Source organism: Emys orbicularis, chromosome 4 (genome assembly GCF_028017835.1).
Source record: "Emys orbicularis isolate rEmyOrb1 chromosome 4, rEmyOrb1.hap1, whole genome shotgun sequence".
In the NCBI taxonomy this organism is placed as follows: domain Eukaryota; kingdom Metazoa; phylum Chordata; order Testudines; family Emydidae; genus Emys; species Emys orbicularis.
In genome coordinates this window covers 88,841,348-88,866,329 of record NC_088686.1, presented here as the reverse complement: position 1 = coordinate 88,866,329, position 24,982 = coordinate 88,841,348, and the positions used below count along the sequence as shown (strand labels likewise).

At 41.5% G+C, this 24,982-nt stretch overlaps 1 protein-coding gene across 3 annotated transcripts in view; it reads right to left on the bottom strand.

Annotated features, from left to right (window-relative positions):
* The window catches only part of NELL1 (neural EGFL like 1), a 445,942-nt gene that overhangs the window by 102,580 nt on the left and 318,380 nt on the right, over positions 1 to 24,982 (bottom strand). For all 3 annotated transcript variants that reach the window (XM_065402716.1, XM_065402717.1, XM_065402718.1), the window contains one exon: positions 11,369 to 11,464. In XM_065402716.1, the coding sequence (XP_065258788.1) occupies positions 11,369 to 11,464 (96 nt within the window). The remainder of the gene's footprint in view (positions 1 to 11,368; positions 11,465 to 24,982) is intronic.

The following is a 24,982-nucleotide window of genomic DNA, read 5'->3' as shown; positions in this document are numbered from 1 at the left end:
AGGAACGTAAAATGTAATTACCCAAGCTGGAATTGGATCCAGGTTCCACTGGATCTTTAATGACCACAAGCATTTAGGTCTTTTGTTTTATGCTTCATTCGAAAGATGGATGAGTATCATTTCCAAAGTGCAAAACACGAGGCTGCTAGCGTACAGAAAATGGCTCATCAGGAAGTTCAAATAAGAAAGGAGATTTCACTCTTTCACATAAAAAGCCCATCGTTTATGTTTGACTCTGAAACGTGTGATCCACTTAGTCCTTTCAGAATGAAATATCTACTAAGTCAGATGTTACGCTGCTTAAATAGTAAAGAATACCAGATATCAGACTGCTCAAGTTGCTAAATTAGATGCTCCTTTTCAAAGGGAGAAATGATTGCTGTACTTAGGGAGTTCTTTATTCCAGCAAAGCTTAAGGGTTGGACAGATTTTCATCTGAACATTATAAGAAGTTTGAAATATCTTTGATGCTTACTGCCTTGAGGTAAAGTAATTTTTGTTACATTTAAGCTATATCAAACACAAGGCAACTGGCTAAGATAACATGAAGACCACGACTGTTTTTATGCTTGTTAGTTGTCCAATATCAAACGTAGTATCAGCTTAAATATCTGTTATTTCCTCTCTCTCTGGAGATTATGGGCTTGATCCAAAACCCACTGAAATCAATGCAAAGATTCTCATTGACTTCAATGGGCTCAATCTGAATCAGATCCTATATCTTACACTTGTGGGGAGACGGATTCATAGTTCTTTTCTACGTCTAATGAACATGAGCCTATTGACTCTGCATAGTTGGCAATCCACCACACTTGCAATGCTGTAGTTATCCAGTAAGACTCCACTGGAACTATAGGAGCAGTAGGATGAACCTTATACATACAGCAGCAGAACAGGCGTACCAAATAGGTTCATGCCAACAAAAATGGTTTCATATTATACATAAAAAGTTTTAGAAAGTGTGAAGGGGGTTTGCCTGTTTTTCTGTTACCAACATTTCTGATTATATATTTCCTCTACATAAATGCATTGGTCTAATACTGAATATAAAGAATTTGCCTTCTTCCTCTTCTTTCACTTATCCCACCATCTGGTGTCAGGTCACCGTTCAAGCATCCATCTTCTTCATCTGTTCAAGGAGGCACTAAAGTCCACCTGTTTACCATCTTTTTTGATGCAATCCATCAATTGCTTCCTCGCCTCTCAGAAGGGCTGTGCCTCCCTGTGATATCCTGCTTGGGGGGAATCCAGACCCGAGAGTCCCTGTGTTACCCCACTCAGCCTCAGCAAGTGAGTTTTGTTGCTGCTAAGCTACTTGTCTGCTTCCTCACACACCAGCCTCTCATGCAGAACCCAGGCAAAAAGCAGCAATGTCCAAAGAAAGATATGGGACTAGATATTGGGACTAGATATGGGACTGGCTAAATAACAAGCAGAAATTACCATAGGATGCACAATGTTTGCATTAGTCCACTGAGCCTGATGCAGGTGATTTTTTAAACCTAAGTACAGTGAACGCACAGATCTTACAGCTTGATTCATCATGGTGTTAGAGATAGTGAGCAATGTAGCAAAAGCCTTTCCTGCACTTTGAACACCATTACAAGAAAGCTTCATAGATAGATATCTCTTGTAAAATCCTAATTACATATGCATTTGCTCCAATTAGATAGTATTTGTCAAGTGCCTTGCAGCACTGTATGTTTCTCTGGTATGTTCAGTTAGTGATTGGGCCCCTTAAAATACATTCACCAATATAGTCACCCTTTGAAAAGGAACATCTAATTTAGCAACTTGAAAAGTCTGATATCTGATGTTCTCCTTAAGACCCAAAGTGAAACTGTACAGAGGGACTATGGAAGAAGTAGCCATGCTGGGGAGCCTTGGAATGGGTTGTGGTGGGTTAGGGTGAACAGGATAACTCAGCAGATCCAGTGACTGAGAACCTCTGAGAAGGGAATACATGCAGGGAAAGCCTGTAGCAGGAAGTCTACCCCAACCAAGTTTACTGCACACAACCTGATTTCTTGGGTTAGGTGCTATAAGAACATTTAGAGGAATAAAGGGTTTTGATTTGATTTCAGACTTTTCGCTATTTGTTTTTCCAACTCTCTCTTTCTAAACACACGGCTCCTTTGCAAAAATGCTTTTGATATTTTCCATGACTATAATTTATCGGTCAATAAACAAATTACACCTAGAAGTGCCTATGATGATACCAATGATTTCTGAGCACTACGGGTAGTGCAGAGAGGGGTTCCATACGGCTATACCTACATAAGAACGGCCATACTGGGTCAGACCAAAGGTCCATCCAGCCCAGTATCCTGCCTACCGACAGTGGCCAATGCCAGGTGCCCCAGATGGAGTGAACCTAACAGGTAATGATCAAGTGATCTCTCTCCTGCCATCCATCTCCACCCTCTGACAAAGAGAGGCTAGGGACACCATTCCTTACCCATCCTGGCTAATAGCCATTAATGGACTTAACTAGATAAATTCATGGAGGTTCTCTTTTAAACACTGTTATAGTCCTAGCCTTCACAACCTCCTCAGGCAAGGAGTTCCACAGGTTGACTGTGCGCTGTGTGAAGAACTTCCTTTTATTTGTTTTAAACCTGCTGCCCATTAATTTCATTTAGTGGCCCCTAGTTCTTATATTATGGGAACAAGTAAATAACTTTTCCTTATTCACTTTCTCCACACCACTCATGATTTTATATACCTCTATCATATCCCCCCTTAGTCTCCCCTTTTCCAAGCTGAAAAGTCCTAGCCTCTTTAAATCTCTCCTCATATGGGACCCATTCCAAACCCCTAATCATTTTAGTTGCTCTTTTCTGAACTTTTTCTAATGCCAGTATATCTTTTTTGAGATGAGGAGACCACATCTGTATGCAGTATTCAAGATGTGGGCGTACCATGAATTTATATAAGGGCAATAAGATATTCTCCATCTTCTTCTCTATTCCTTTTTTTAATTATTCCTAACATCCTGTTTGCTTTTTTGACAGCCGCTGCACACTGCGTGGACGTCTTCAGAGAACTATCCATGACGACTCCAAGATCTCTTTCCTGATTAGTTGTAGCTAAATGAGCCCCCATCATATTGTATGTATAGTTGGGGTTATTTTTTCCAATGTGCATTACTTTACATTTATCCACATTAAATTTCATTTGCCATTTTGTTGCCCAATCACTTAGTTTTGTGAGATTTTTTTTAAGTTTCTTCACAGTCTGCTTTGATCTTGACTATCTTGAGCAGTTTAGTATCATCTGAAAACTTTTCCACCTCACTGTTTACCCCTTTCTCAAGATCATTTCCGAATAAGTTGAATAGGACTGGTCCTAGGACAGACCCTGGGGAAACACCAATAGTTACCACTCTCTATTCTGAAAATTTACCATTTATTCCTACCCTTTGTTCCCAGTATTTTAACCAGTTCTCAATCCATGAAAGGATCTTCCCTCTTATCCCATGACAACTTACTTTACGTAAGAGCCTTTGGTGAGGGACCTTGTCAAAGGCTTTTTGGAAATCTAAGTACACTATATCCACTGGATCCCCCTTGTCCACATGTTTTTGACCCCTTTAAAGAACTCTAATAGATTAGTAAGACGTGATTTCCCTTTACAGAAACCATGTTGACTTTTGCCCAACAAGTTATGTTCTTCTATGTGTCTGACAATTTTATTCTTTACTATTGTTTCAACTAATTTGCCCACTACTGATGTTAGACTTACTGGTCTGTAATTGCTGGGATCACCTCTAGAGCCTTTTTTTAAAATATTGGCGTTACATTAGCTATCTTCCAGTCATTGGGTACAGAAGCCGATTTAAAGGACAGGTTACAAACCATAGTTAGTAGTTCCACAATTTCACATTTGAGTTCTTTCAGAACTCTTGGGTGAATGCCATCTGGTCCCGGTGACTTGTTACTGTTAAGTTTATCAATTAATTCCAAAACCTCCTCTAGTGACACCTCAATCTGTGACAATTCCTCAGATTTGTCACCTACAAAAGCCGGCTCAGGTTTGGTAATCTCCCCAACATCCTCAGTTGTGAAGACTGAAGCAAAGAATTAGTTTCTCCACAATGACTTTATTGTCTTTAAGTGCTCCTTTTTTGTCTCGATTGTCAAGGGGCCCCACTGGTTGTTTACCTGTTCAACTGGTGTAGCCTAGGTTCCTCATGGCATGAACATGACAGTGTTTGGAAGGGAGCAGCATGGTTCTATCATTTCCAAACACAGACAACTTCATTTTGTCCGTGAATGCTAGCAGCCCCACCGCCATGCTTTCCAATCTTCCAGCCACGTTATGGCTGCCCCGTGTCTGGGCATGCCCTCTAACACAGTTAGCACATCCAAACTGGGGCGGCATAATTTAGCCCTTAAGCACTAAATGGCCAGATTATACTTGGCCCTTGCACAGCTGTGAAGCTGAGGAAAAGTGGAAGGAGGAGGACACAGGGTGCTTTACAAACCTTGACACATGCCTGCAAAAGAGTCAAAGAGAAGTGCAGCAGCCCCATGCTCTGGGAAATACAGGGATCAATCCCTTCCTATTTCCTATGTACCTGACAGCATAACTGACCAGCAACACAGCAGCTGCACACCCCATAAAGGAGTGTGTAGCGAAGTGAGACTCACTGGTGTGGCGCCTCCTGCTGGTTGTCCTGGGAATTAGCTTGATTCCAGCTCGGAGCGCCTTCTGCTGGCCAGTGGCTCACCTGCCTCAGGCCCCCGTGTCCCTCCTGGACCCTGGTGCCCCTTATCCTGGGGTTCTGCCCCAGCAGTATCCCCACGCTCTGGGTCTCCCCTCCCAGGGGAACCCCCAACCCTCTAAGCTCACCTCGCCTCAGTGGCTACCGCCCCTGTTCACTGGGGCAGACTGCAGTGTAATGGCCACTCATCACTGGCAAGGGGGGTTTGGACCTGCTGCCTTTCCCTGCAGCCCAGTACCTCTCTAGGCCTTCCTGTCAGGCCACAGCCTGGGAAGTCGCCAGGCCTGAGCTCCCCAGCTCAGCCTGCCCCTTCCCCAGAACTGCTCTGTCCACAGTACCCTTTGCTCCTTCAGGCAGCTAGGTCCATCTCTCTCCAAAGCTAGAGAGAGACTGACCCAGCTCCTGGCTCACAGCCCTTTTATAGGGCCAGCTATGGCCTAACTGGGCGCGGCCCCAGCTGTGGCTGTCTTCCCAATCAGCCTACCTTTTCTCCTTGTTTTTCAGGAGCGGGGTAACTGCCCCGCTACAGAGTGGAGTAATGGGCATGGAAAGGTCGTGCACAAATTTGTTCCAGGATACATCCTGAGAGAGAATGCCTCCAAGTGCTCCATTTGGCATGGTAAAGCTTAGTGTTAGCCTGAACACATGGCATCCCTCTTACTCTAGAAAGAGACTAGTAAAACTAGTGAATATGCCATCTTTTGCTTAAGGGTCTTGGAGTTTGGGCAACTTTCTTCAAGGTCCCTTTTGTGAGGGACCTTCTCAAAGGCTTTTTGAAAGACCAAATAAATTGTACCAACTGATTCTCCTGATCCAATACTTTGTTGATACAGTCACTGAACTCTAATAAATTAGACAGCCATGATTTTCTTTTGCAGAAGCCATGTTAGCTAGACCCTTTCACATCACGATCATTTAGGCATTTTCTAAGTCGATTTTAAAATATAATTTCAAATCAGTTGATCCACACTGATGTAAGGTTCACTGGTCTGTAATTCCTGGGATTATTCCTAGCACCTTTTAAAAATGCACAACATTTGCTACCCTCCAATCTTCTAGTACAGTAGCTGAATGTAATGACAGACTGCATTTTTTTTTGTTAGGAGCTCAGCTGCCCTTGAATCTTTACCATCCAGTCATGGTGAGTTGTTAATCTTTCATTTATCAGTTTGTTTCAGCACCTCCTCCCGATAGTATTTCATCTTTATTACCTGAAAAGAGTAGCTCTGCAGTAGGTATCTTCCCAAAATCCTCTGCTGTGGAGACTGATACAAGAAATTGTTTAGCTTTTTTATTATGCCTTTAATTATTCTTTATTTTACTGGAGGTCCAGCAGACCTACTCATTTTCTTGCAGGCTTCCTGCTTCTGATATACTGAAAGCATTTCATGTTGGTTTGCTTGTTGTAAAGATCTTTGCTCTTCAATGAGAATGAAATATTTAAGGAGCCAAATTCATGGCTCTCCTGGCCTATGAAGGCACATACCCACTAACTTAATAGACTGGTATCCCCTTATATTTCTAAGTACCATTTAAAAAAATGTAGTTCAGCATTCCACCACTGAGATACTGAAAGAGTACACAATAGCAGCTATTTTTTGTAGGATCCACAATAATTTTATTTCATCTGTTTTTCATTAAATATTAAATAAAAAGGCATCTACAGCAGATATGCGTTGGCATGCCAAGACACTATCTAACACACAAATTCTGCCATCCTCTCTCACCTAGAGTTCAGTGGGACCACTCAAGGAGTAAGATACTATTCAACATGAGCAAAGGTCTCAGAATCTGACTTTAAGTGTTTCATACGATGATCACAAATGATAATCAGCATATGGATCATCTTGTCTACCCCCTTGATAGCAAACCAAAAAACCCCCATTAAATTTGATCTCTATTCAAAATACAGGTACAGTTCAGACAATAACTGCTGAATAGAAAAGTGGGGGTGGGGGAATCCATGCTTCTAATACAACAATATAAGCAATGGGATGTCCAACACAAAAATTAAACATTAGAAAAAAAATTATCTGACAGTACCTATGTCTGCAGCTATCTGCAAGTACACCTGAACTGCAACATGGACACGTAGTCCCACAGTTGGGCTGTAATATTTCCTTAATTTGGATCTAGATTGCAAACGCCACCAGCAGTGGTTCATTTTCCTTAACATCATGCTGCATTATGCATTTGCATATTTGACTTAAATGCCTGTATTAATTTCATTTTTAACCAGAGGCAATTATCAGCATAAATCCTACTATTTCAACATCACCGAATTCCCAGTGAATCTGATATCATCACTTCAGTAGGGCAGCCTAAAGTCATAAATTATAGACTATCCACATTCAAAAAATAAAGCCACCTGCTTTTCAATGGGGATTTTAATTGCCAGTTCATTTTACACTTTTCTCTGTGCTAAAGACAATTTGGGTCAGAGCAAGTTTAGCCAATGAGGAAAGCACTCATCTTACAAATAACATATATGGGATTGCTGTGTTATTGAAGGACATCTTCAAACACAGTGTGGCAAACAGAACACATTATTGATATGTGTCATTTTGTTTCAGATGTGTATCAGTTTACAATGAGCTTCCGTAGAAGATTTCACCAGAAAGATTTAAGCTTTAATTTAAAGTAGCGTACGACCACTGTATTCTCTTTGGACAATATAGCAGTCATGGAGAGCATGATACCACATGTTAAAGTATACAGAGGTATCTATTTTTAGCATCACACGCAGCAGAAAAATACAGGCTTGTTTAGAGGAGACACAAAAATCATGCTGTAAAAATTGTGGTGAAAAAGAAGAACTTCTCAATGAAGTAACCCCGCTCCCTTTAATTCTCCTTTTACCAAATCTGCTATTTTTTCCAAAGATCCTTAAGCAGGTGGGCACTGGAGGCCTGTTTTGTAAAAGAGTCTCAATGCAGCCTTCAATTTTGAGCTTGTAATTTTCTCAGGCACACATATTTCTGGGTGAAATTATTACTACATAATCCTGATTTTCATAGAGTCAGTTAGCGAGACATGTAAGTGACTTGATATGTGCATACATTTGTTTGTGCCTTCAATGTGGGAGGCCACATCTGAAAATCAGACATATCTCTAGTACTACATATATGCAATGATTTCACAGATGCACAGCTCCATTTCATTCTGCAATCAGTTTGCATACCAGATTCATAAACTTCACTCATGATTAGGTCAGCTTTGTGCAACAGATCCCAATTCCACAGTCCAGTGGCACATCCTACATATCTCCACAACAAAGGGATCCCCTTTCATAGCTCACAGTTGTGTAGATTGTATCTGCAAAACGGTAGCCACTCTCCTGAAATATATCCCTAATTGTTCAGTAGAAGGTAATAACCATGTTTTCACTGCACAATGGGAGTATTGCCACTGTCACTCTTTCTCCACTTGGTCTCTTTACTCTTAAGGTGATAGCATATGGAATTATAGATCTGCCTCCTCCCTGTCCTGTACCTACCTGCATTTTGTTCATCCATTCATTCTCTCATCTACTTATTTTCTTTTCAAGAGATAGTTAAGACTTTTCTTATATTGTTATTTGATGCGATGGTGAAAAGTATAGGTTCCAGCAGAGCTGGATTCAGACCTCTCTAGCAGTGCTGAGAAACCCTACATTTGTAAAATCTAAGAGTTCAAGACTATAGTCCTTAATCAAAATTTTTCACTGAGGCTCCTAGAACCCCTACAGGAAGGAAACTGTAAGATTCATTGGTGAAACAAAGGGACAGAGAGTAGAGGAACCCAGGGCATGTCTACACTATCTGGAAGTGAGCCTTGCAGCCCAGGTCCACAGATTTGTGTTAGCAGGGCTTGTGCTAACACTCTAAAAATGGCTGTGTAGACATTGCTCTGACACTAGGGCTTGGGTTGGGATTTGGGCTCTCAAGCCCGCTCCCCCCCTCCACCCGGCTTCAAAGCCTGAGCTCCAGCCCAAGTCAAACATCTGCATAGCTATTTTTAGTGCACTATTGCGAAGCACAAGTTTGTGGAACCTGGGCTGGGAGGTTTGCCCACAGATGCAGTGTAGACATGCCCCAAGGAGCTAACTCAGAGTAGCTGACTCCATGTGAACCTTATGCAAGTCGTCTGATCTTTTTGTATTTCCATCAACACAGGTACCAAACAAGTATGTCAACAAATGTTAACTTTATAATTGAGTCCCAAATCAATGGGAGTTTCAAATGAGTAAAGCCTGAATAATGACCACAGCCCAGAGCTGAGAGCTCATGTGCTTGAACTGATTGAGCAAGCTAGATTAAGAATTCAAGTTACAGGAATGAGACTTCTCTGGTGGACTGTAGACACAATAGAATCAACTAAATATGAACATCTTTATGGGGATTCCTAACAGTCCACTAAAATTGGTTTTAGTATATGCATCAAAAATAAAATATATCCACTGTCAAAGCTAACTGATAAAAGATAAGCCTCATTGTCAAGAAATTATTTAAGTCATTTTGCATTATAGTAGCATGGCCAATATATTAGACAGACAATAACAATACACTAATTACTGGACAGTTTTTATACAAGAAATGGTTCCATTTGTTTGTTGTTTTTAAACCCAGCCAATTATGACCCAAAACAGCAGAATGTAGCCTGCTTCAGTATTGGCCTCACTTCAGACTGGAAGAACAAACACACAGCATTTACTACATAATGTGCTGCACTGAAGACACTGAAACACACAGAAAATAAAATCTAAAGTCTATTGTCTTGGTATCCTGAGCAAATAGGTTTACATCTTCCTCTGGCATCCCTTTCTTCTTATTAGTAACAGGCAAAATGAACCAGGGTCTCTGCTGAATGCACAGAAAAAAGGGCCCAGGGGAGAGTGCTGTCAAGGAGCCAATAACAACTCTGGCCCAAGGTGCAGAACAGAGCAGCTGGGAATGCTCTAATATGGGCCAGCTGACAACAGCCCCCAAGAGACCATCTGCCAGCAGAGCACAGCCGACTACACCCAGGCCTTCTCCTCACACACATTTATTCCCTGAGTCATGAGCTGTGGGCAGAGTGGTGTAGGAGCATCTATGCTACCTCTGAACCCACAGGGAATTGAAGGAATCCCCAGGTTGGGGGATGATGCCAGTCTCTGCTCTCTATGTGCCATCTAAGCAGCCCCAAAAGAACAGAATGGGGCATAGAATCTGTCCCAACTGATCTCTTACACATTTTAAAGCATTTACTTAGCTAAATCAATGTACGCATCTTATCAGTCTCTGGATTATTGCTTCTTTCTACTTCTCTTTTCCCTTATAATAAACATCTATTTAGCAAGAAAGGTACATGTACTATCATCTTTATTCTGCAGATAGGTTCTTTAGTTTCCATACTAAACATTTGGGACCAGATTGTGCAAATTACACAAAACCATACTGGGAAGTGTGATGTGGAATCATACACCCCCAGCGGGTTCCGCAGGGATTTTTCCGCCAGCATGCACATTCCCTCAGCAGGGTGCAAATTTGGACAGTTCTGGCTGGCACGGCAGAAGCACTGCCATACTTTCTTTTTGCCCCTCCCTCACACTTGGCTTGGTTTGCACCCCTAAAGCCAGTAGGAGGGAACAATACCTGAAACCTCTTGAGTGCAGAGACTGCAACTGTCGGTAGCCTTTGAACGGGATGTAAAAGGAGGGGTGGAAGGCCTAGTCTGCCTTCCCTCAGCCATGGACTGGCACAAGGGCCTGGGACAATCTAGCCCTTTCTTGGCATTTGGAGTCAGTCAATATCTGCACAGACATCAGATGCATCAGATGCTTCCAAATTGGTCTCTCCCTGAGATGGATTTTGAGAGGAATGATGATGATAGTGAAGTGCAGTAAATATTACAACGTGTAAACACCAAATAGCCTGGAAAGAAAAAGACTTGGGATGGCGCTGAAAAGAGCCTAACCTGCATCACTCAGATACATTTGTACATTTTCACTTCTGTGAGTGATGATGATCTCAGTAACTTCATGTTTAAATCAAATCCCAAGAGTGCAACAGGTTAAACTGCCAGTGGGATTATTTAATGACAATTTAAGCAAGCAAGCAAACAGTCCAAATTTAGATCTAATTTGTGCAACAGATTGAGAGAAAATCAGAAGGTCACCTTCAGATGACACCCCAGGCATGACAGGTGTGGCAATTCTGGTTCATCTGGCTTTATTTCCAATAAGCACTAACGAAGTCCACTGTAAACAGTGGCAGGCACTGCCTTGATCTTTTAAAATTACCCGTGTTAAATGAAACAGTGTGTTCCAGGTAGGGAAAGTCAATTACCAAATAATCAAAATTTACACACTCACTGAAGAAAGAACAACATCCAGAATCTAAACCAATAAATTAAATAAATAAATGGAGATATCCCATCTCCTAGTACTGGAAGGGACCTTGAAAGGTCATCGAGTCCAGCCCCCTGCCTTCACTAGCAGGACCAAGTACTGATTTTGCCCCAGATTCCTAAGTGGCCCCCTCGAGGATTGAACTCACAACCCTGGGTTTAGCAGGCCAATGCTCAAACCACTGAGCTATCCCTCCCCAATAGGAAGCAACAGTTGACCATTGAAAGTAATCTTTTTCTTATTACAAAAGAACAGTTTCAAGAGAGTTTTACCTTTCTCACAATGACTCCCTGTGAATCCAGAAGGGCAGGCACACTTGTTAGGGGTCACACACGTCCCACCGTATCTGCATCCGTCTTCACAGAATGCTGAAAGAGAAAAGCAGGCTACTGTACAACACAATTTCTACATTTATTATACATTTGTGAGGTGCCAAAGAAAATCTTCCTAATATTGTATAACAGAAAACAGAATTCAAAATGTTAAAATCCAACCCATCTGCAAACAAAGGAGCAGGGAATCCAGGTAGCTGGTATGGAAGGTCACCTGACTGCCCTCATGGCAAAGCACCCTTCTAATAAAAGATTAATATCCACCTGTTGCAAATGATAGAGGAGAAAAAATAGAGTATAAAACAACATTTAATGAGCTGATCTTAGCTCAAGTGAACTCAGCAGGAGTTTTGCAATTGTGGTGCACTGATCCACACAGCACTTGGTGGTGGCCAGCAGACAGCTGGCTGGTCACATGGTATTGGCTCCTCCTCCTTGCTCCCAGCTTATAAATTTCATTCGAAGCCCATCAAAATACAACTCTCTCCTGAACTCATTTTTCTGTTTAAGCAGTTGCCATAAAGAAGTTATGTAATCACAAAAGGGAGGCTAAGTGGGCTCCACAGTCGAAAACAGGAAGGGAGATGGATCATGAGACAACTTCTCTATGGAGATATGGTTCACACTATGAAAAAGCTTGAGAACCCCTGCCCTAAACTTAACTATCCAGTAATTATGATTAAGAAAACCAATGTATCAGGCCCATTCTTATAAACAATGCTTCTGGTTCTTCTCTTATACCACTGTAAATAAGGAATAACTCCACCAACTGAATGCAGTTACACTAAAAGAGAAGAGAATCAGGCCTTCTGTTCAAAAACTATTCTTACTTTTTTCAATGAGAGGTCAAAATGAGCCTGCTTCTGCTCCCACAGAAAGCTTTGGCAAGGACTTCATTGAGAGCAAGAATGGTCCCAGTGCGAAGCACATTCTTAAGAGCATATTTCCTGCCCCTTCCTCAACACACATTGCAGTTCTTGAGGCACTCAGTAGACTAAACCCCACTAGTGAGTGAAGCTAAATTTAATATTTAAACAGAATTCAGCATCTGTGTTAATAACAGAAGCACAAAGTGCATCTGCAAGCTAAAATCACAGATGGAGTGTTGGCAACGAGATGTTACAAACAGTATGAAAAGACTTAAAGTGTTACATAACAGATGAGGTGTTTTAGATTTTTTGTGTGTGTGCAAAGTACTAACAAGAATAACAAGGTGAATAAAATACCAAACATTAAGAAAATTTATCTTGTAATTTGTAACTGCTTGAAGGTGAGAGAAGCAAATCATATCTCCTGACTGAATTAATTGCTAAAATGATCTGTCATTCTATCAATATACCTTGTAGCACAGCATTCTGTTTTGGTGAAGATGTGTGGGAAGGGGAATCCTAAACTGATGTATAAAAATGGTAATGGAAGAACACAAGGAATTCTAGGAATGGGGGAACCACATGCTGAATGATATCCGCTATTTCCTGCTGCACATATTCCATGTATTAGTCATTTGGAAGTTTATCTACTCTAGTTTCATCTCAGTCATGTTCTAACTCATAAGTACAGGGCAGAGAGATGTTTAAAGAGCAACATTAATTTTGATTTCTCACTGAATATTTTCCAAAATATGAACAAAAAAGAACTTTCACACAAGACAGAAAGGAATATTAAGGCACACAGCCTTACAAAGACAGTAAATCTAGGAAAAACATGATGAGATTACAGAATTTCCTTATGCAATGTTTCCTAGAATATTGTGTTCAGTTCCAATCTTAGCATTCTCAGGGAAAATAAATTCCTTAGCACTTGACAAAGTGCAAACTAAAACATTTAATCTTTATTGCTTGAAAGTGATAGCTAAGTAGGGACCTTACGGAAGTAACATTAAAATTCTATGTGGCATGAAGATCATTAGTATTTGCAGCACAGAGGTTATAAAAAGCAAAAGTCATACAGAAAAGAAAAAAACAGGTTGTTGTTTTTCAATCAGTTTCACCATCAAAAAGTAAACAGTCTATCAACAGCATATACTGTACTATTTCATAAAAGTGACAGATCATTCAAATACATAGGAGAGACAAGAGAAGGCGGAGAAGAGACACAGAGGTTTATTGCTCATAACTCATAATACACATACATAAGACTTATTAGAGCCAATGGGATATACACATATGTAGTGAAGGTAGACTACAACCTCAATTAGGAAGGATTGTCTCTTGTGTTTCCTTACTGCTATAATTGAGTCTGAATATGACATGTTTGTTTCTTAGAATGACACTTATTTCTAGATCTGTATAGAAACTGGTTAACTTTCTTGCTATCCTTCATGCTAACCAAAGAATGCTCCTCCTCCAGGAGGAAGTGGTTTATGAACAGGGTTGCCATTTTTGAGGCTTTGGGCACTGGGACAAGACCATGCCTCACAGTACTGAGGTGCGTACAGCAAAATGTGATGACATTGCTGTGACATAGAGGCCCATTGGTACCAGCTGGCAAAGAATTCACTGTTCTGTAACTGTCCTATCAGGCCTGACAAACTCACTGCATCTAGCACACTGCTTTCATAATAGTTATCTATTAAGAATGTCATGTGAGATCTTAAATTAAAGCCAGTATCACACAGATCCTCATAATCATTGTGTGATGTCTGTATGGATGATATTGAAGACGTCGTATACATGTACTAAACATATGTTCTAATGTCTAAATCAAGGCAGGGTTGACAAACAGGTTTTGAATCAGACAAAGGAAGTTGCTTCATTTGTCTTGCTATCAGTTATATAAATTAAGCACTGCAAGCCAATACAATGTAAGCCAAATCTGCATACGGAGTAAGCAAGAGGATAGAAAAACACTGGAGACTAAACTACGGTGGGTTATCCTTTCTCTGGGAGAAAAAATGAACTTTGAAGAATATAAATAGAATGCAAGGAGACATTTTGTTATTTCAGTTACTGAAAAAATGTCTTGAAAAAGGAGGGGGTGTTCATGAATGCTTGGATCCTGATTTGAATGAAAACCTGTTAGCTCTCCAAAAGAATGAATCCTTGGGGGGAAATCTACTCTATTAAATAGGAAAGACAACCTTTGATAAGTGTAAATCCAGGTTTGTATTTTATTTTATATATAACCATTTCTATTTCCATTATTCCCTCCCTCTTAAGCTTTGCCTTTGATAATAACATTATTTTTTCAGTGCTGGTGTAGCTGCATTGACCCCAAGGAATTAGAGAGACAAGGTAGATGAGATGATATACTTTATTGGACCAACTTCTGTTGGTGAAAGATACAAGCTTTCGAACTACACACAGCTCAAAAGTTGTTCTGAAGAAGAGCTCCATGTAGCTTGAAAGTTTGTCTTTCACCAGCACAAGTTGGTCTAATAAAAGATATTACCTCATCCACTTGTCTCTATAATAAACTTATGACTGTTTTTACAATACATGTACTTCAGTGCTGGGTTGTTATATTGGAGCTGAACATCAGTTGAAACAAACAAGCTTTTGTATGCACTGTTCCTTTTGGGGACAGCTTACCTGGTAATTTCTGTGAGTGTCCAGTGGTTAAAGGCTGGACACTGCACGGAACACTCTGAGGACTTGGGGGTTGGTGTGTGCCTATTACCAGTTTGCACAAAGAGGGTTGATTCTGCAGAGACCAGAAAGGCAGTGCTTGTGTGCCCAGAGGCTGTTACTTCAGAGAGTTGGAACTACTACAGGCACAGACAAGACTGTTTCACGCTAAGAACAAGTAGTGGCTAGGTGGATACCCATGGGGAGCATCACAACTGCATCAGCATTTTGCAGTTTGTCACATCATCACAATGCCACATCACTGATGAGCTGCAACATCATCGCACAGTGATAATGTCAATATAGTGATGCTTTGAGTGGTATGCTATTGCACGATCCTGTGGTGAGGAAGAAAGGCACTCCACAAACCCCTGTGCATGGACACCTGCTTGTCACATAAGTGATCGTGGGTGAGGATATTAAGGTAGAGGAAAAGAGGCTTCGGCAACAGTTACCTGTGGCAGGGCGAGTCCTTTCCCCTCCCTGCTGTCCAAAAAGATCTCTAGAAATTCAGACCCACTGTTCTGAGTAACTTGTTTTTGTTTATTATCCTTTGTTTATGACTCGGTAAAAGAACGGCCTGAGGAAAGGCACAAACTCTGCTAGTGGTAAGAGCATTAATCATCTTCCACAGCTGGTGATTCTGCCCACTGGCTACATACCCTTTAATCCTTTTAATCTGGGTTTGTAAGGAATGGAATCAGCCTGTTAACCCCCCAGAAAATAGTGGCTATGAAAGCAGAGATGTTTGTTTGAAGGTTACTTTCTCTAACTGCTGGGGAAAGAGTCTGCAGCATTATAGGTAGAGTTGGTAGCACCTCCTAAAATTAAGGTAAGTCAATATTTCTCGTTATAAGACCCTGATTTCAGTTGCTTGTAACTTTGCCAAACTTTAACCATTTGGGGTGAAACAACCAATGCCAGGTCTCTGCTTAAGGCTGAATTATTCTGGAATGTTTCCGCTAACGTTGTTCAGTCCCTCCTAGAACAAGATTTGGGAAAAAATACATTGTTTCACCCTTGGTAAAAAGTCTGTACAACTATTTCCTTGAGAAGATCTAAACTCTGTGCTTTGAAGCAGGGACTTGACATTTGGCAGAAGAGTGGCCCTAATGTCAGGAATGTGAGTTTTTCTGTCCCCGTGAAAATTTGCCCAGATATGTTAAGGCCTCTGAAAAATCTCAGTTCACAGCTGCTCAGGAGAGGCTTGTTAGAGAACGGCATCTAAATTCACCAAAAATCCATCTGCATTGAGCATGCTCCAGCCTGGGACCACAGGGGGTGGAGCAGGACTTTGCCTGTAATTGCATTGGGCACAGGCATGGAGAGCAAGGGGACTGTCTCCTTTGTCCTTTTGATGCTCCCACACCAAAAATCTGCAACATAGTTAGCAATCGGCTGGTGTCCCTGCTTCGGGAACTGGAGTGAGGCTTCTGACACTCATATGTTAATCATTAGAAGCAAAAGAGGAGCATGTTGACCATTGTATGAAAGGGAAATTCTGCCTTGATCATTATCCAAGTTGAATACAGAGTTCCAAAATTCTCTCTCTCTCACCAAGGACAACAAAAAGGAACTGTGGTGACTTGCTCTGGAATGAACCACTTCCTGAACCCTACAGCCAGTGGGAAGGTTGCAGAAATGCAGAGCTTTGGATCTCAAAGTATCTCACCAGGTTCCCTCAACCCCAACATCAAACTATGAGGGCTTACCTGAAAGGAATTTGGTAGCTCTTCTACTTCTATTTCCCAAGTGTAATGGAACACTAAACTGTATTATACTGTTCAGGCCCCCTAGGTGGCACTGTGTGCAAAATACCTTATTTAAAGGAACCTCCGCCATACCTGGCAGATCATTAAAGGATCTTATGATGAACACATCTGGTGTGTATAAGCAAGCTCTGTATCCAGTCCATATCTGGTACAGGAGCATGATATGGTGTTAGCAGTGGGATGTAGGAATTCTTTGTTGCTTTGTTCATTCTGTTCTTAGTTTACTCCTGACACCATTACTCCTGACACCCGACTGTATTTTCCACTGCATGCATCCAATGAAGTGGGTTTTAGCCCACAAAAACTTATGCTCAAATAAATTTGTTAGTCTCTAGGGTGCCACAAGTACTCCTGTTCTTATTCCTGATACCATGTAATTCTCCACATGTGACATTAACATGTTTGACAGGGTCAGGCCAGATGGCTAAAGGAGAGTGGTGGAAGTCAGGTATATTAGCCCCAGGATAAGCAGATCCCTGCTCCCTTGGTAACTGAACAGGGGTTACTCCAGGTTAATAGGACACCTGGGGCCAATCAAGGGGCCTGCCAGAACCTGTTAAGAGCCTCCCCTCCAACCAGATAGGGACACGTGATAGGAGCTGTGGGAGGAAGGCATGCTACTGGAGAGTTGGATGGTGCAGACACTGATAAGCACCAGGAGAGAAACCCCACCGGTACAGAGGCAAAGAGCAGGAGAAACCCTGCCCAACAGGGCAAACAGCCCTTCCAGGCCCAGAGGTCTGAGGGAAGAGACCCTGCCAGAGGGGAGAGACTGAACTGAGTGTCTGGTCTGTCACTCCCATGCCTGGAGGGGCTACCAGAGACTAAGAGGCTCCCCTCCCCCTATCAAGGAGGCCGGGAGGAACACTGCTCAGGCAAGGTGTAGACTAGGGGCATGGGGAAATTCAGAGGGAGAGCGGAATACCCTAGCCTGCCACTAAAAAAAAAAAAAAAAAAAAAATTATTAATGGAGATATCCTATCTCCTAGAACTGGAAGGGACCTTGAAAGGTCATTGAGTCCAGCCCCCTACCTTCACTAGCAGGACCAAGTACTGATTTTGCCCCAGATCCCTAAGTGGCCCCCTCAAGGACTGCTGAACTCACAACCCTGGGTTTAGCAGGCCAATGCTCAAACCACTGAGCTATCCCTCCACCCCTAATTGAGCGGCAATGCCAGCCCCATGCAGTGTCCTGTTATTCCCTTTGAGAAATGTGGTCACCCTAATCATAGAAAATCAGAGTTGGAAGGGACCTCAGAAGATCATCTAGTCCAACCCCCTGCTCAAAGCAGGACCAATCCCCAACTAAATCCCCCAAATGGCCCCCTCAAGGATTGAACTCACAACCCTGGGTTTAGCAGGCCAATGCTCAAACCACTGAGCTATCCCTCCCCCACTAAGCAGAAGTGTGGAACCCACCGAGGCAGAGAAAGAGCTCTATCACACAGGCTACTCTTCAATGCCCCAGAGAACTTGAGCTTTGACAAACCTTCAGAATGTACAGACTGGAAAAAAGATTTTGCATTGCTACCAAGCTGCACAAAGAAACTAGAGATATATCATCTTTAACTTATGCTATGGGGAAGCAAGCAGAGCGTATCTTTAAATTCCTTGACTTTACTGAAGACAGCCACAAGGATGACTATGAAAGAGGTCTAGCTATGTCTGATGCATACTTTATACCCCAGAGAAATGTGGTTTATGAAGAGCTTGTTTTCACTAGAGAATTCAAGAACCAGGAGAAACTGCTGAATGTTTTATAAGAGCTCTGCTTACAGTAGCTTAAAACTGTGATTCTGGGAATGCAAAACATGCAAATATCAAAGATAGGCTGGTTATTGGGTTAGCAGATGAAAACATTTCACAGCAGCTACAACTGAAGAGATTTAACCATAGACATAACTATTCAGATAGCAAAAGTCAGAATTAGTCAAACAGAACAAAAGGCAGGAGCATCTTGTAAAAACCTGAAACTAGCTTAGAAGCTATAGAACAGACACTTAAGTGTAAAAAGTCATTATCATAAAAAACCCTGACCCAAGGAGAGAGAACTCCCAGGTTAAGAGGGACAAATTCCAGCCTACATGCACAAGGTGTAGAAAAAAATCAGAGCCCAAGAGATGACGCACATCCAGCCAAAGGCACATGATGTAATACATGCATGAAATATGGACATTTTGCAGCTGTTTGCAGTCAGGGAGTTGACTCATATTGGATACAATCAACAGCCATTGTTTCTGGGATCTCTCTCTTGGAGTGAAACTGAATATTCATGGGAAGATTATGACTTTAATATTGACTCAATCATAATAATCTCAGAAGAGACTTACAATCATCTTCAACCCCTCCCAGAGCTGAAGTCACCTGACACAGCTCTGACTAGCCCTGGGAACTGCATGGGCCAGTTCACCACAGAAACAACTTAAAAGACAAAAGCTATATGTTCAGAGTGTGTGTGGTCAAAGGACCACAGACCAACAGCCTTCATAGCTGTAGCATGGAAGCCATGATAGGCCTAACAAGCAAGGTGGAAGATCTCAATGGAATATTTGGTGATAGTGGACTTTTGAAAGGTGATCCAGTACACCTTAAGAGACCACGCTGAACCATAGAGTATACATACACTTCACTGGATTCCTATCCCAATATTTCATAAAGTAGAAATTGAGTTAAAGAGAATGGAGCAGGTTGGGATATTCGAGAAAATCTTTGACCAACAGCATAGTATGCCCCAATGTACCACTTATAAAGAAAAGGGGGAAAATATGAATGTGTCTCTCTTAAAAGACTTAATGAAACATTTGTTAGTGAAAAAAATATATCCTCCCAACACTGGATAACTTCCTCCCCAAAGTGAAAGGAGTGACAGTTTTCTCCAAGCTGGATGCCTTGAGCGGATTCTAGCACTGTCTTTGGCTCAAGGAATTTAGCAAACTGACTACATTTATCATGCTCTTTTGGAGATTTTGCTTTCAAAGGTTATCTTTTGGTAGCACCAGTTCAGCTGAAAATTTCCAAAGAAAGGTAGCAGAATTTTTACTAACACAAATGGAGTTGTAGTATTCATGGGCGATATTCTGATATATGGATATTTGATGGAAGAACACAACAAAACCCTCCATGAAGTCCAAAGCCTAATCAGTCAGTCTGGACTGAAGTTAAACAAGGAAAAATGCGTTTTACACCTACCCCCAAATCAAGTTTTTAGGACAGACACAGATGGAATCAATCCTAGCCCTGAGAAAGTAAGAGCAATTTGAGAATTGAATGCACCGATTAATGTACCAGTACTGAGACACATAGTTGGGACGGTAAATTACCTTGGCCGATACCTATAAGACATATCTACGGTGCCAAAACCACTGAATGAACTGTTAAAGTCCAACACATCTTAGCTCTGGGGCCAAATCAAGAAATCACCTTCAAAAAGGTAAAAGAAATTATCTTAACAGCTCCAGTTCTCATTGATGTCACAAAAGTCAGTGGAAATTCAAGCAGCAATGGCCTAGGAGGTGTATTGTTGCAAGTGAGTAGCTCTGAGTGGAAGCCAGCTGCATTTTGATCTTGCATAGAAGCAGACAAACAATATGCACAGATTGAAAAGGCGAGTCTGACAAGCATATGTGCATGTGAGAACTTTCATGGATATCTGTGTGGACTGGATTAATTTACAGACCATAAACTGTTTGTAACCCTCAAAACCAGAAAAGCACCATTGAGATGCCAACATCTATTGCTAAGATTAATAAGATTTAACCCAATTGCTAAATATGTTCCTGGGAAATATCTGATAGTTGCAGATACTCTGTCAAGGACCCCAGCATCACACTCAACTACCCGTGAGATCAATGATGACAGAAAGGCATATGTGGATACTGTAGACGCATACAGACCAAAGTCAGAAAAGAGACTACTCCAGCTACAAAAAGCAACCTTGACTGACGTGCAGCTTCAGGGATTTCTAAGTTACATTAGGGGCAGCCGGCCCACATATCTAAAGGATACTATGGAAGTGACGGGACACTACTTTGTGGTGCGTGGACAATTAAATGAGTGGAATGGACTCATGATTAAAGGCAATTACAATGCAATTCCAAATGAAATGAGAGGAGCAATCCTAAATCTCATCCACAAAGGACATACAGAAAAAAAGTATCTGCATGTGAACACTGCAGAATGAACAGACCAACACAGCAATAAGAAGCTTTAGTAACACCACCTGAGGACATCGTTACCTGGTCATCGTGGACTATTTTCCCAGGTATATAGAAATAATGCATTTGAAAGCCATAACATGTCACAGTGTTCTCAGAAACTGAAGTGCACTTTTGCTCACTTCAGTATTCCAGAACAGCGAGTGATGGACAACGTATCACAATTCACTGCAATAGAATTTAAGTCACTTCAAACGAAATACGATTTTGATCATATTACTAGCAGGCCACGTTACCCACAATATGAATGGAAAGGGTGAGACAGCTGTTCAGACAGCCAAGAAAATCTTACAGAAGGAAGCTCCATTCCTTGCTCTTCTGAATTACAGATCAACATCACTAGCGGCTACTAAATATAGTCCAGCATAGTTTATGATGTGAAGACAACTCAGAACTACTGTTCCAACATTGGAAATGAAACTATCTCCAAAGTGGCAAGACATGAAGAGAGTAGCCAAACTCGATAAAAAGGCTAAAAGAGCTTATAAACAAAAAACACAACTCAGAGAATTGTCAGTTCTAAAATCTGTGACCATGTTCATGTCAAATTGGATGGAGAAAAACAATGGACAACTCTAGCTGTTGTAAAGAAAATGAATTCAGTGCCCAGATCATATGTGATTGAGACGGACAGTGGAGAGTTCAACAGAAACTGTTGACAACTGCAGTTTGTTACTCAGAAAAAACAATCAACAGAGCGAACTCTACAGATGGCAGGCAGATGCAGAACAAGACGACGACTCAAGAATTCCAGACCCCACAGACAATCACTGCAACTAGCAGCCAGCCAGATGACCAAGCTGTTATGCGCTTGGGTCATGTAATTAGAAAGCCAGTATGATTCAGAGACACTTAACAGACTGATATGTTCTGAACTTCAAAGACAGTGTGATAGTGTAAATATTGTAAATGGTTGAAATATAGAACCTAAGGTGGAGATGTAAGGGAATGCTAAACTGTATTATACTGTTCAGCCATTAGGTGGCAGTATGTGTAAAATACCGGATATAAACCAAAAACAACGAGGAGTCTTTTTGGCACCTTAGAGACTAACAAATTTATTTGGGCATAAGCTTTCATGGGCTAGAGCCCACTTCATCAGATGCATAAAGTGAAAAATACAGGAGCAGGTATAAATACATGAAAGGATGGGGGTTGCTATACCAAGTGTGAGGTCAGTCTAATGAGATAAATCAATTAACAGCAGGATACCAAGGGAGGAAAAATAACTTTTGAAGTGGTAAGAGAGTGGCCCATTACAGACAGTTGACAAGAAGGTGTGAGTAACAGTAGGGAGAAATTAGTAATGGGGAAATTAAGTTTAGGTTTTGTAATGACCCAACCACTCCCAGTCCTTATTCAGGCCTAATCTGATGGTATCCAGTTTGCAAATTAATTCCAGTTCTGCAGTTTCACATTGCAGTCTGCTTTTGAAGTTTTTTTGTTGAAGAATTGCCACTTTTAGGTCGGTTATTGAGTGACTAGAGATATTGAAGTGTTCTCCTACTGGATTTTGAATGTTATGATTCCTAATGTCAGATTTGTGTCCATTTATTCTTTTGCGTAGAGACTGTCCGGTTTGGCCAATGTACATGGCAGAGGGGCATTGCTGGCACATGATGGCATATATCACGTTGGTAGATGTACAGGTGAACGAGCCCCAGATGGTGTGGCTGATGTGGTTAGGTCCTATGATGGTGTCCCTTGAATAGATATGTGGACAGAGTTGGCACCGGGGTTTGTAGCAGGGTTTGGTTCCTAGGTTGGTATTTTTGTTGTGTGGTGTGTAGTTGCTGGTGAGTATTTGTTTCAGGTTGGGGGGCTGTCTGTAGGTGAGGACTGGCCTGTCTCCCAAGATCTGTGAGAGTGAGGGATCATCCTTCAGGATAGGTTGTAGATCCTTGATGATGAGCTGGAGAGGTTTTAATTGGGGGCTGTAGGTGACGGCTAGTGGTATTCTGTTATTTTCTTTGTTGGGCCTGTCTTGTAGTAGGTGACTTCTCGGTACCCTTCTGGCTCTGTTAATCTGTTTCTTCACTTCACCAGGTGGGTACTGCAGTTTTAAGAATGCTTGATAGAGATTCTGTAGGTGTTTGTCTCTGTCTGAGGGATCGGAGCAAATGTGGTTGTATCTTAGAGCTTGGCTGCAGACAATGGATTGTGTGATGTGGTCTGGATGAAAGCTGGAGGCACGTAGGTAAGTACAGCGGTCAGTAGGTTTCTGGCATAGGGTGGTGTTTATGTGACCATCGCTTATTAGCACTGTAGTGTCTAGGAAGTGGGCCTCTTGTGTGGACTGGTCCAGGCTGAGGCTGATGGTAGGGTGGAAATCATTGAAATCTTGGTGGAATTCCTCAAGGGCCTCCTTCCCATGGGTCCAGATGATGAAGATGTCATCAATGTAGCACAAGTAGAATACGGGCGTAAGGGGATGAGAGCTGAGAAAGAGTTGTCCTAAGTCAGCCATAAAAATGTTGGCATACTGAGGGGCCATGCTGATACCCATAGCAGTCCCGCTGACTTGAAGGTATAAATTATCCCCAAATCTGAAATAGTTATGGGTGAGGACAAAGTCACAAAGTTCAGCCACCAGGATTGCCGTGATGGTATCGGGGATGGTACCTGATGGAATAAAACCTAAACTTAATATCCACATTACTAATTTCTCCCTACTGTTACTCACACCTTCTTGCCAACTGTCTGTAATGGGCCACTCTCTTACCATTTCAAAAGTTACTTTTTCTCCCTTGGTATCCTGCTGTTAATTGATTTATCTCATTGGACTGACCTCACACTTGGTAAAGCAACCCCCATCCTTTCATGTATTTATACCTGCTCCAGTATTTTTCACTTCATGCATCTGATGAAGTGAGCTCTAGCCCACGAAAGCTTATGCCCAAATAAATTTGTTAGTCTGTAAGGTGCGACAAGGACTCCTCGTTGTTTTTCCTGATACAGACTAACATGGCTACCACTCTGAAACCTGATATAAACCAGTGGTTCTCAACCTTTTTTTTACCCAGGGATCCGTAAACTTAAATAGAAAAACTTGCAGACCCCAAACTCCTCCCTCATTATTTTGTTGCTCATAACTTGTTTGTTTCACGTTACTTTAATAGTTATCATTGATATTACTGTAGAGAAATTAATATTATTTGAACAGATAAATAAAAAAACACAGCAAATTAAAATATTGACATCTTACCAGATACTAACATGATCCTTGGGCTTGTTTGGCAGCACACAGCTTATCCAATTGAGGAGTAATTTCAGTTAGGCAAGTACGAAAGTAATCTTCAACATTCATTCGTGAACAGTGTTATTTTTAATGCTGGTGAGGGCCAAGAATCCATTTTCACAAAGGTAGGTGGTAGCAAAGGGAAGGAGGACTTGCAGAGCATGGTTAGCCAGTTTGGGAAATTTACCAGACACATGCAACCAGAATTCAACAACAGGCATGGTTTCATGGGTACATTTCATATCAGTGTTGTTTTTCAGCTCCATAAATTCATCCTCCTCTTTAGGAATCATTTCAAGCAATTCCACATAAGTAGATAAAAAGGGATTTATGATCCACATCATTTCAGGATTGCTTACCACGTCGCTGAAGTATGTTCTGAACTGGTAAAGAAGGGAATCGATGTGTTCTGTCATAATAGCACAAAGCCAGGCAGTTGGCCTTGACTTCATCAAAGTTCAAAGATTCTTGAAGGAGCAGAAACATGCTCATGTTTCCTTTCTGCCCTAGATCCAGTTTCTCAATGAATGCAGTCACTTTGTTTAACAGTGTGACAAAAATTGACTGGCACCTTCGCATGCTAATAATAAGCTGACTCAGGTGATCAAAGATATCCACAAGATAAGCACCCTGAGCAAGCCAGTTTTCCTCCGAGAATTTATCTGCTGATTAAAAATACCTTCAGAGACTCACGAAGCTCAAAAACACAATTCAAAACCTTTCCCTGGAAAGCCATGTGGCCTCAGTGAGATGATTGTGATGCA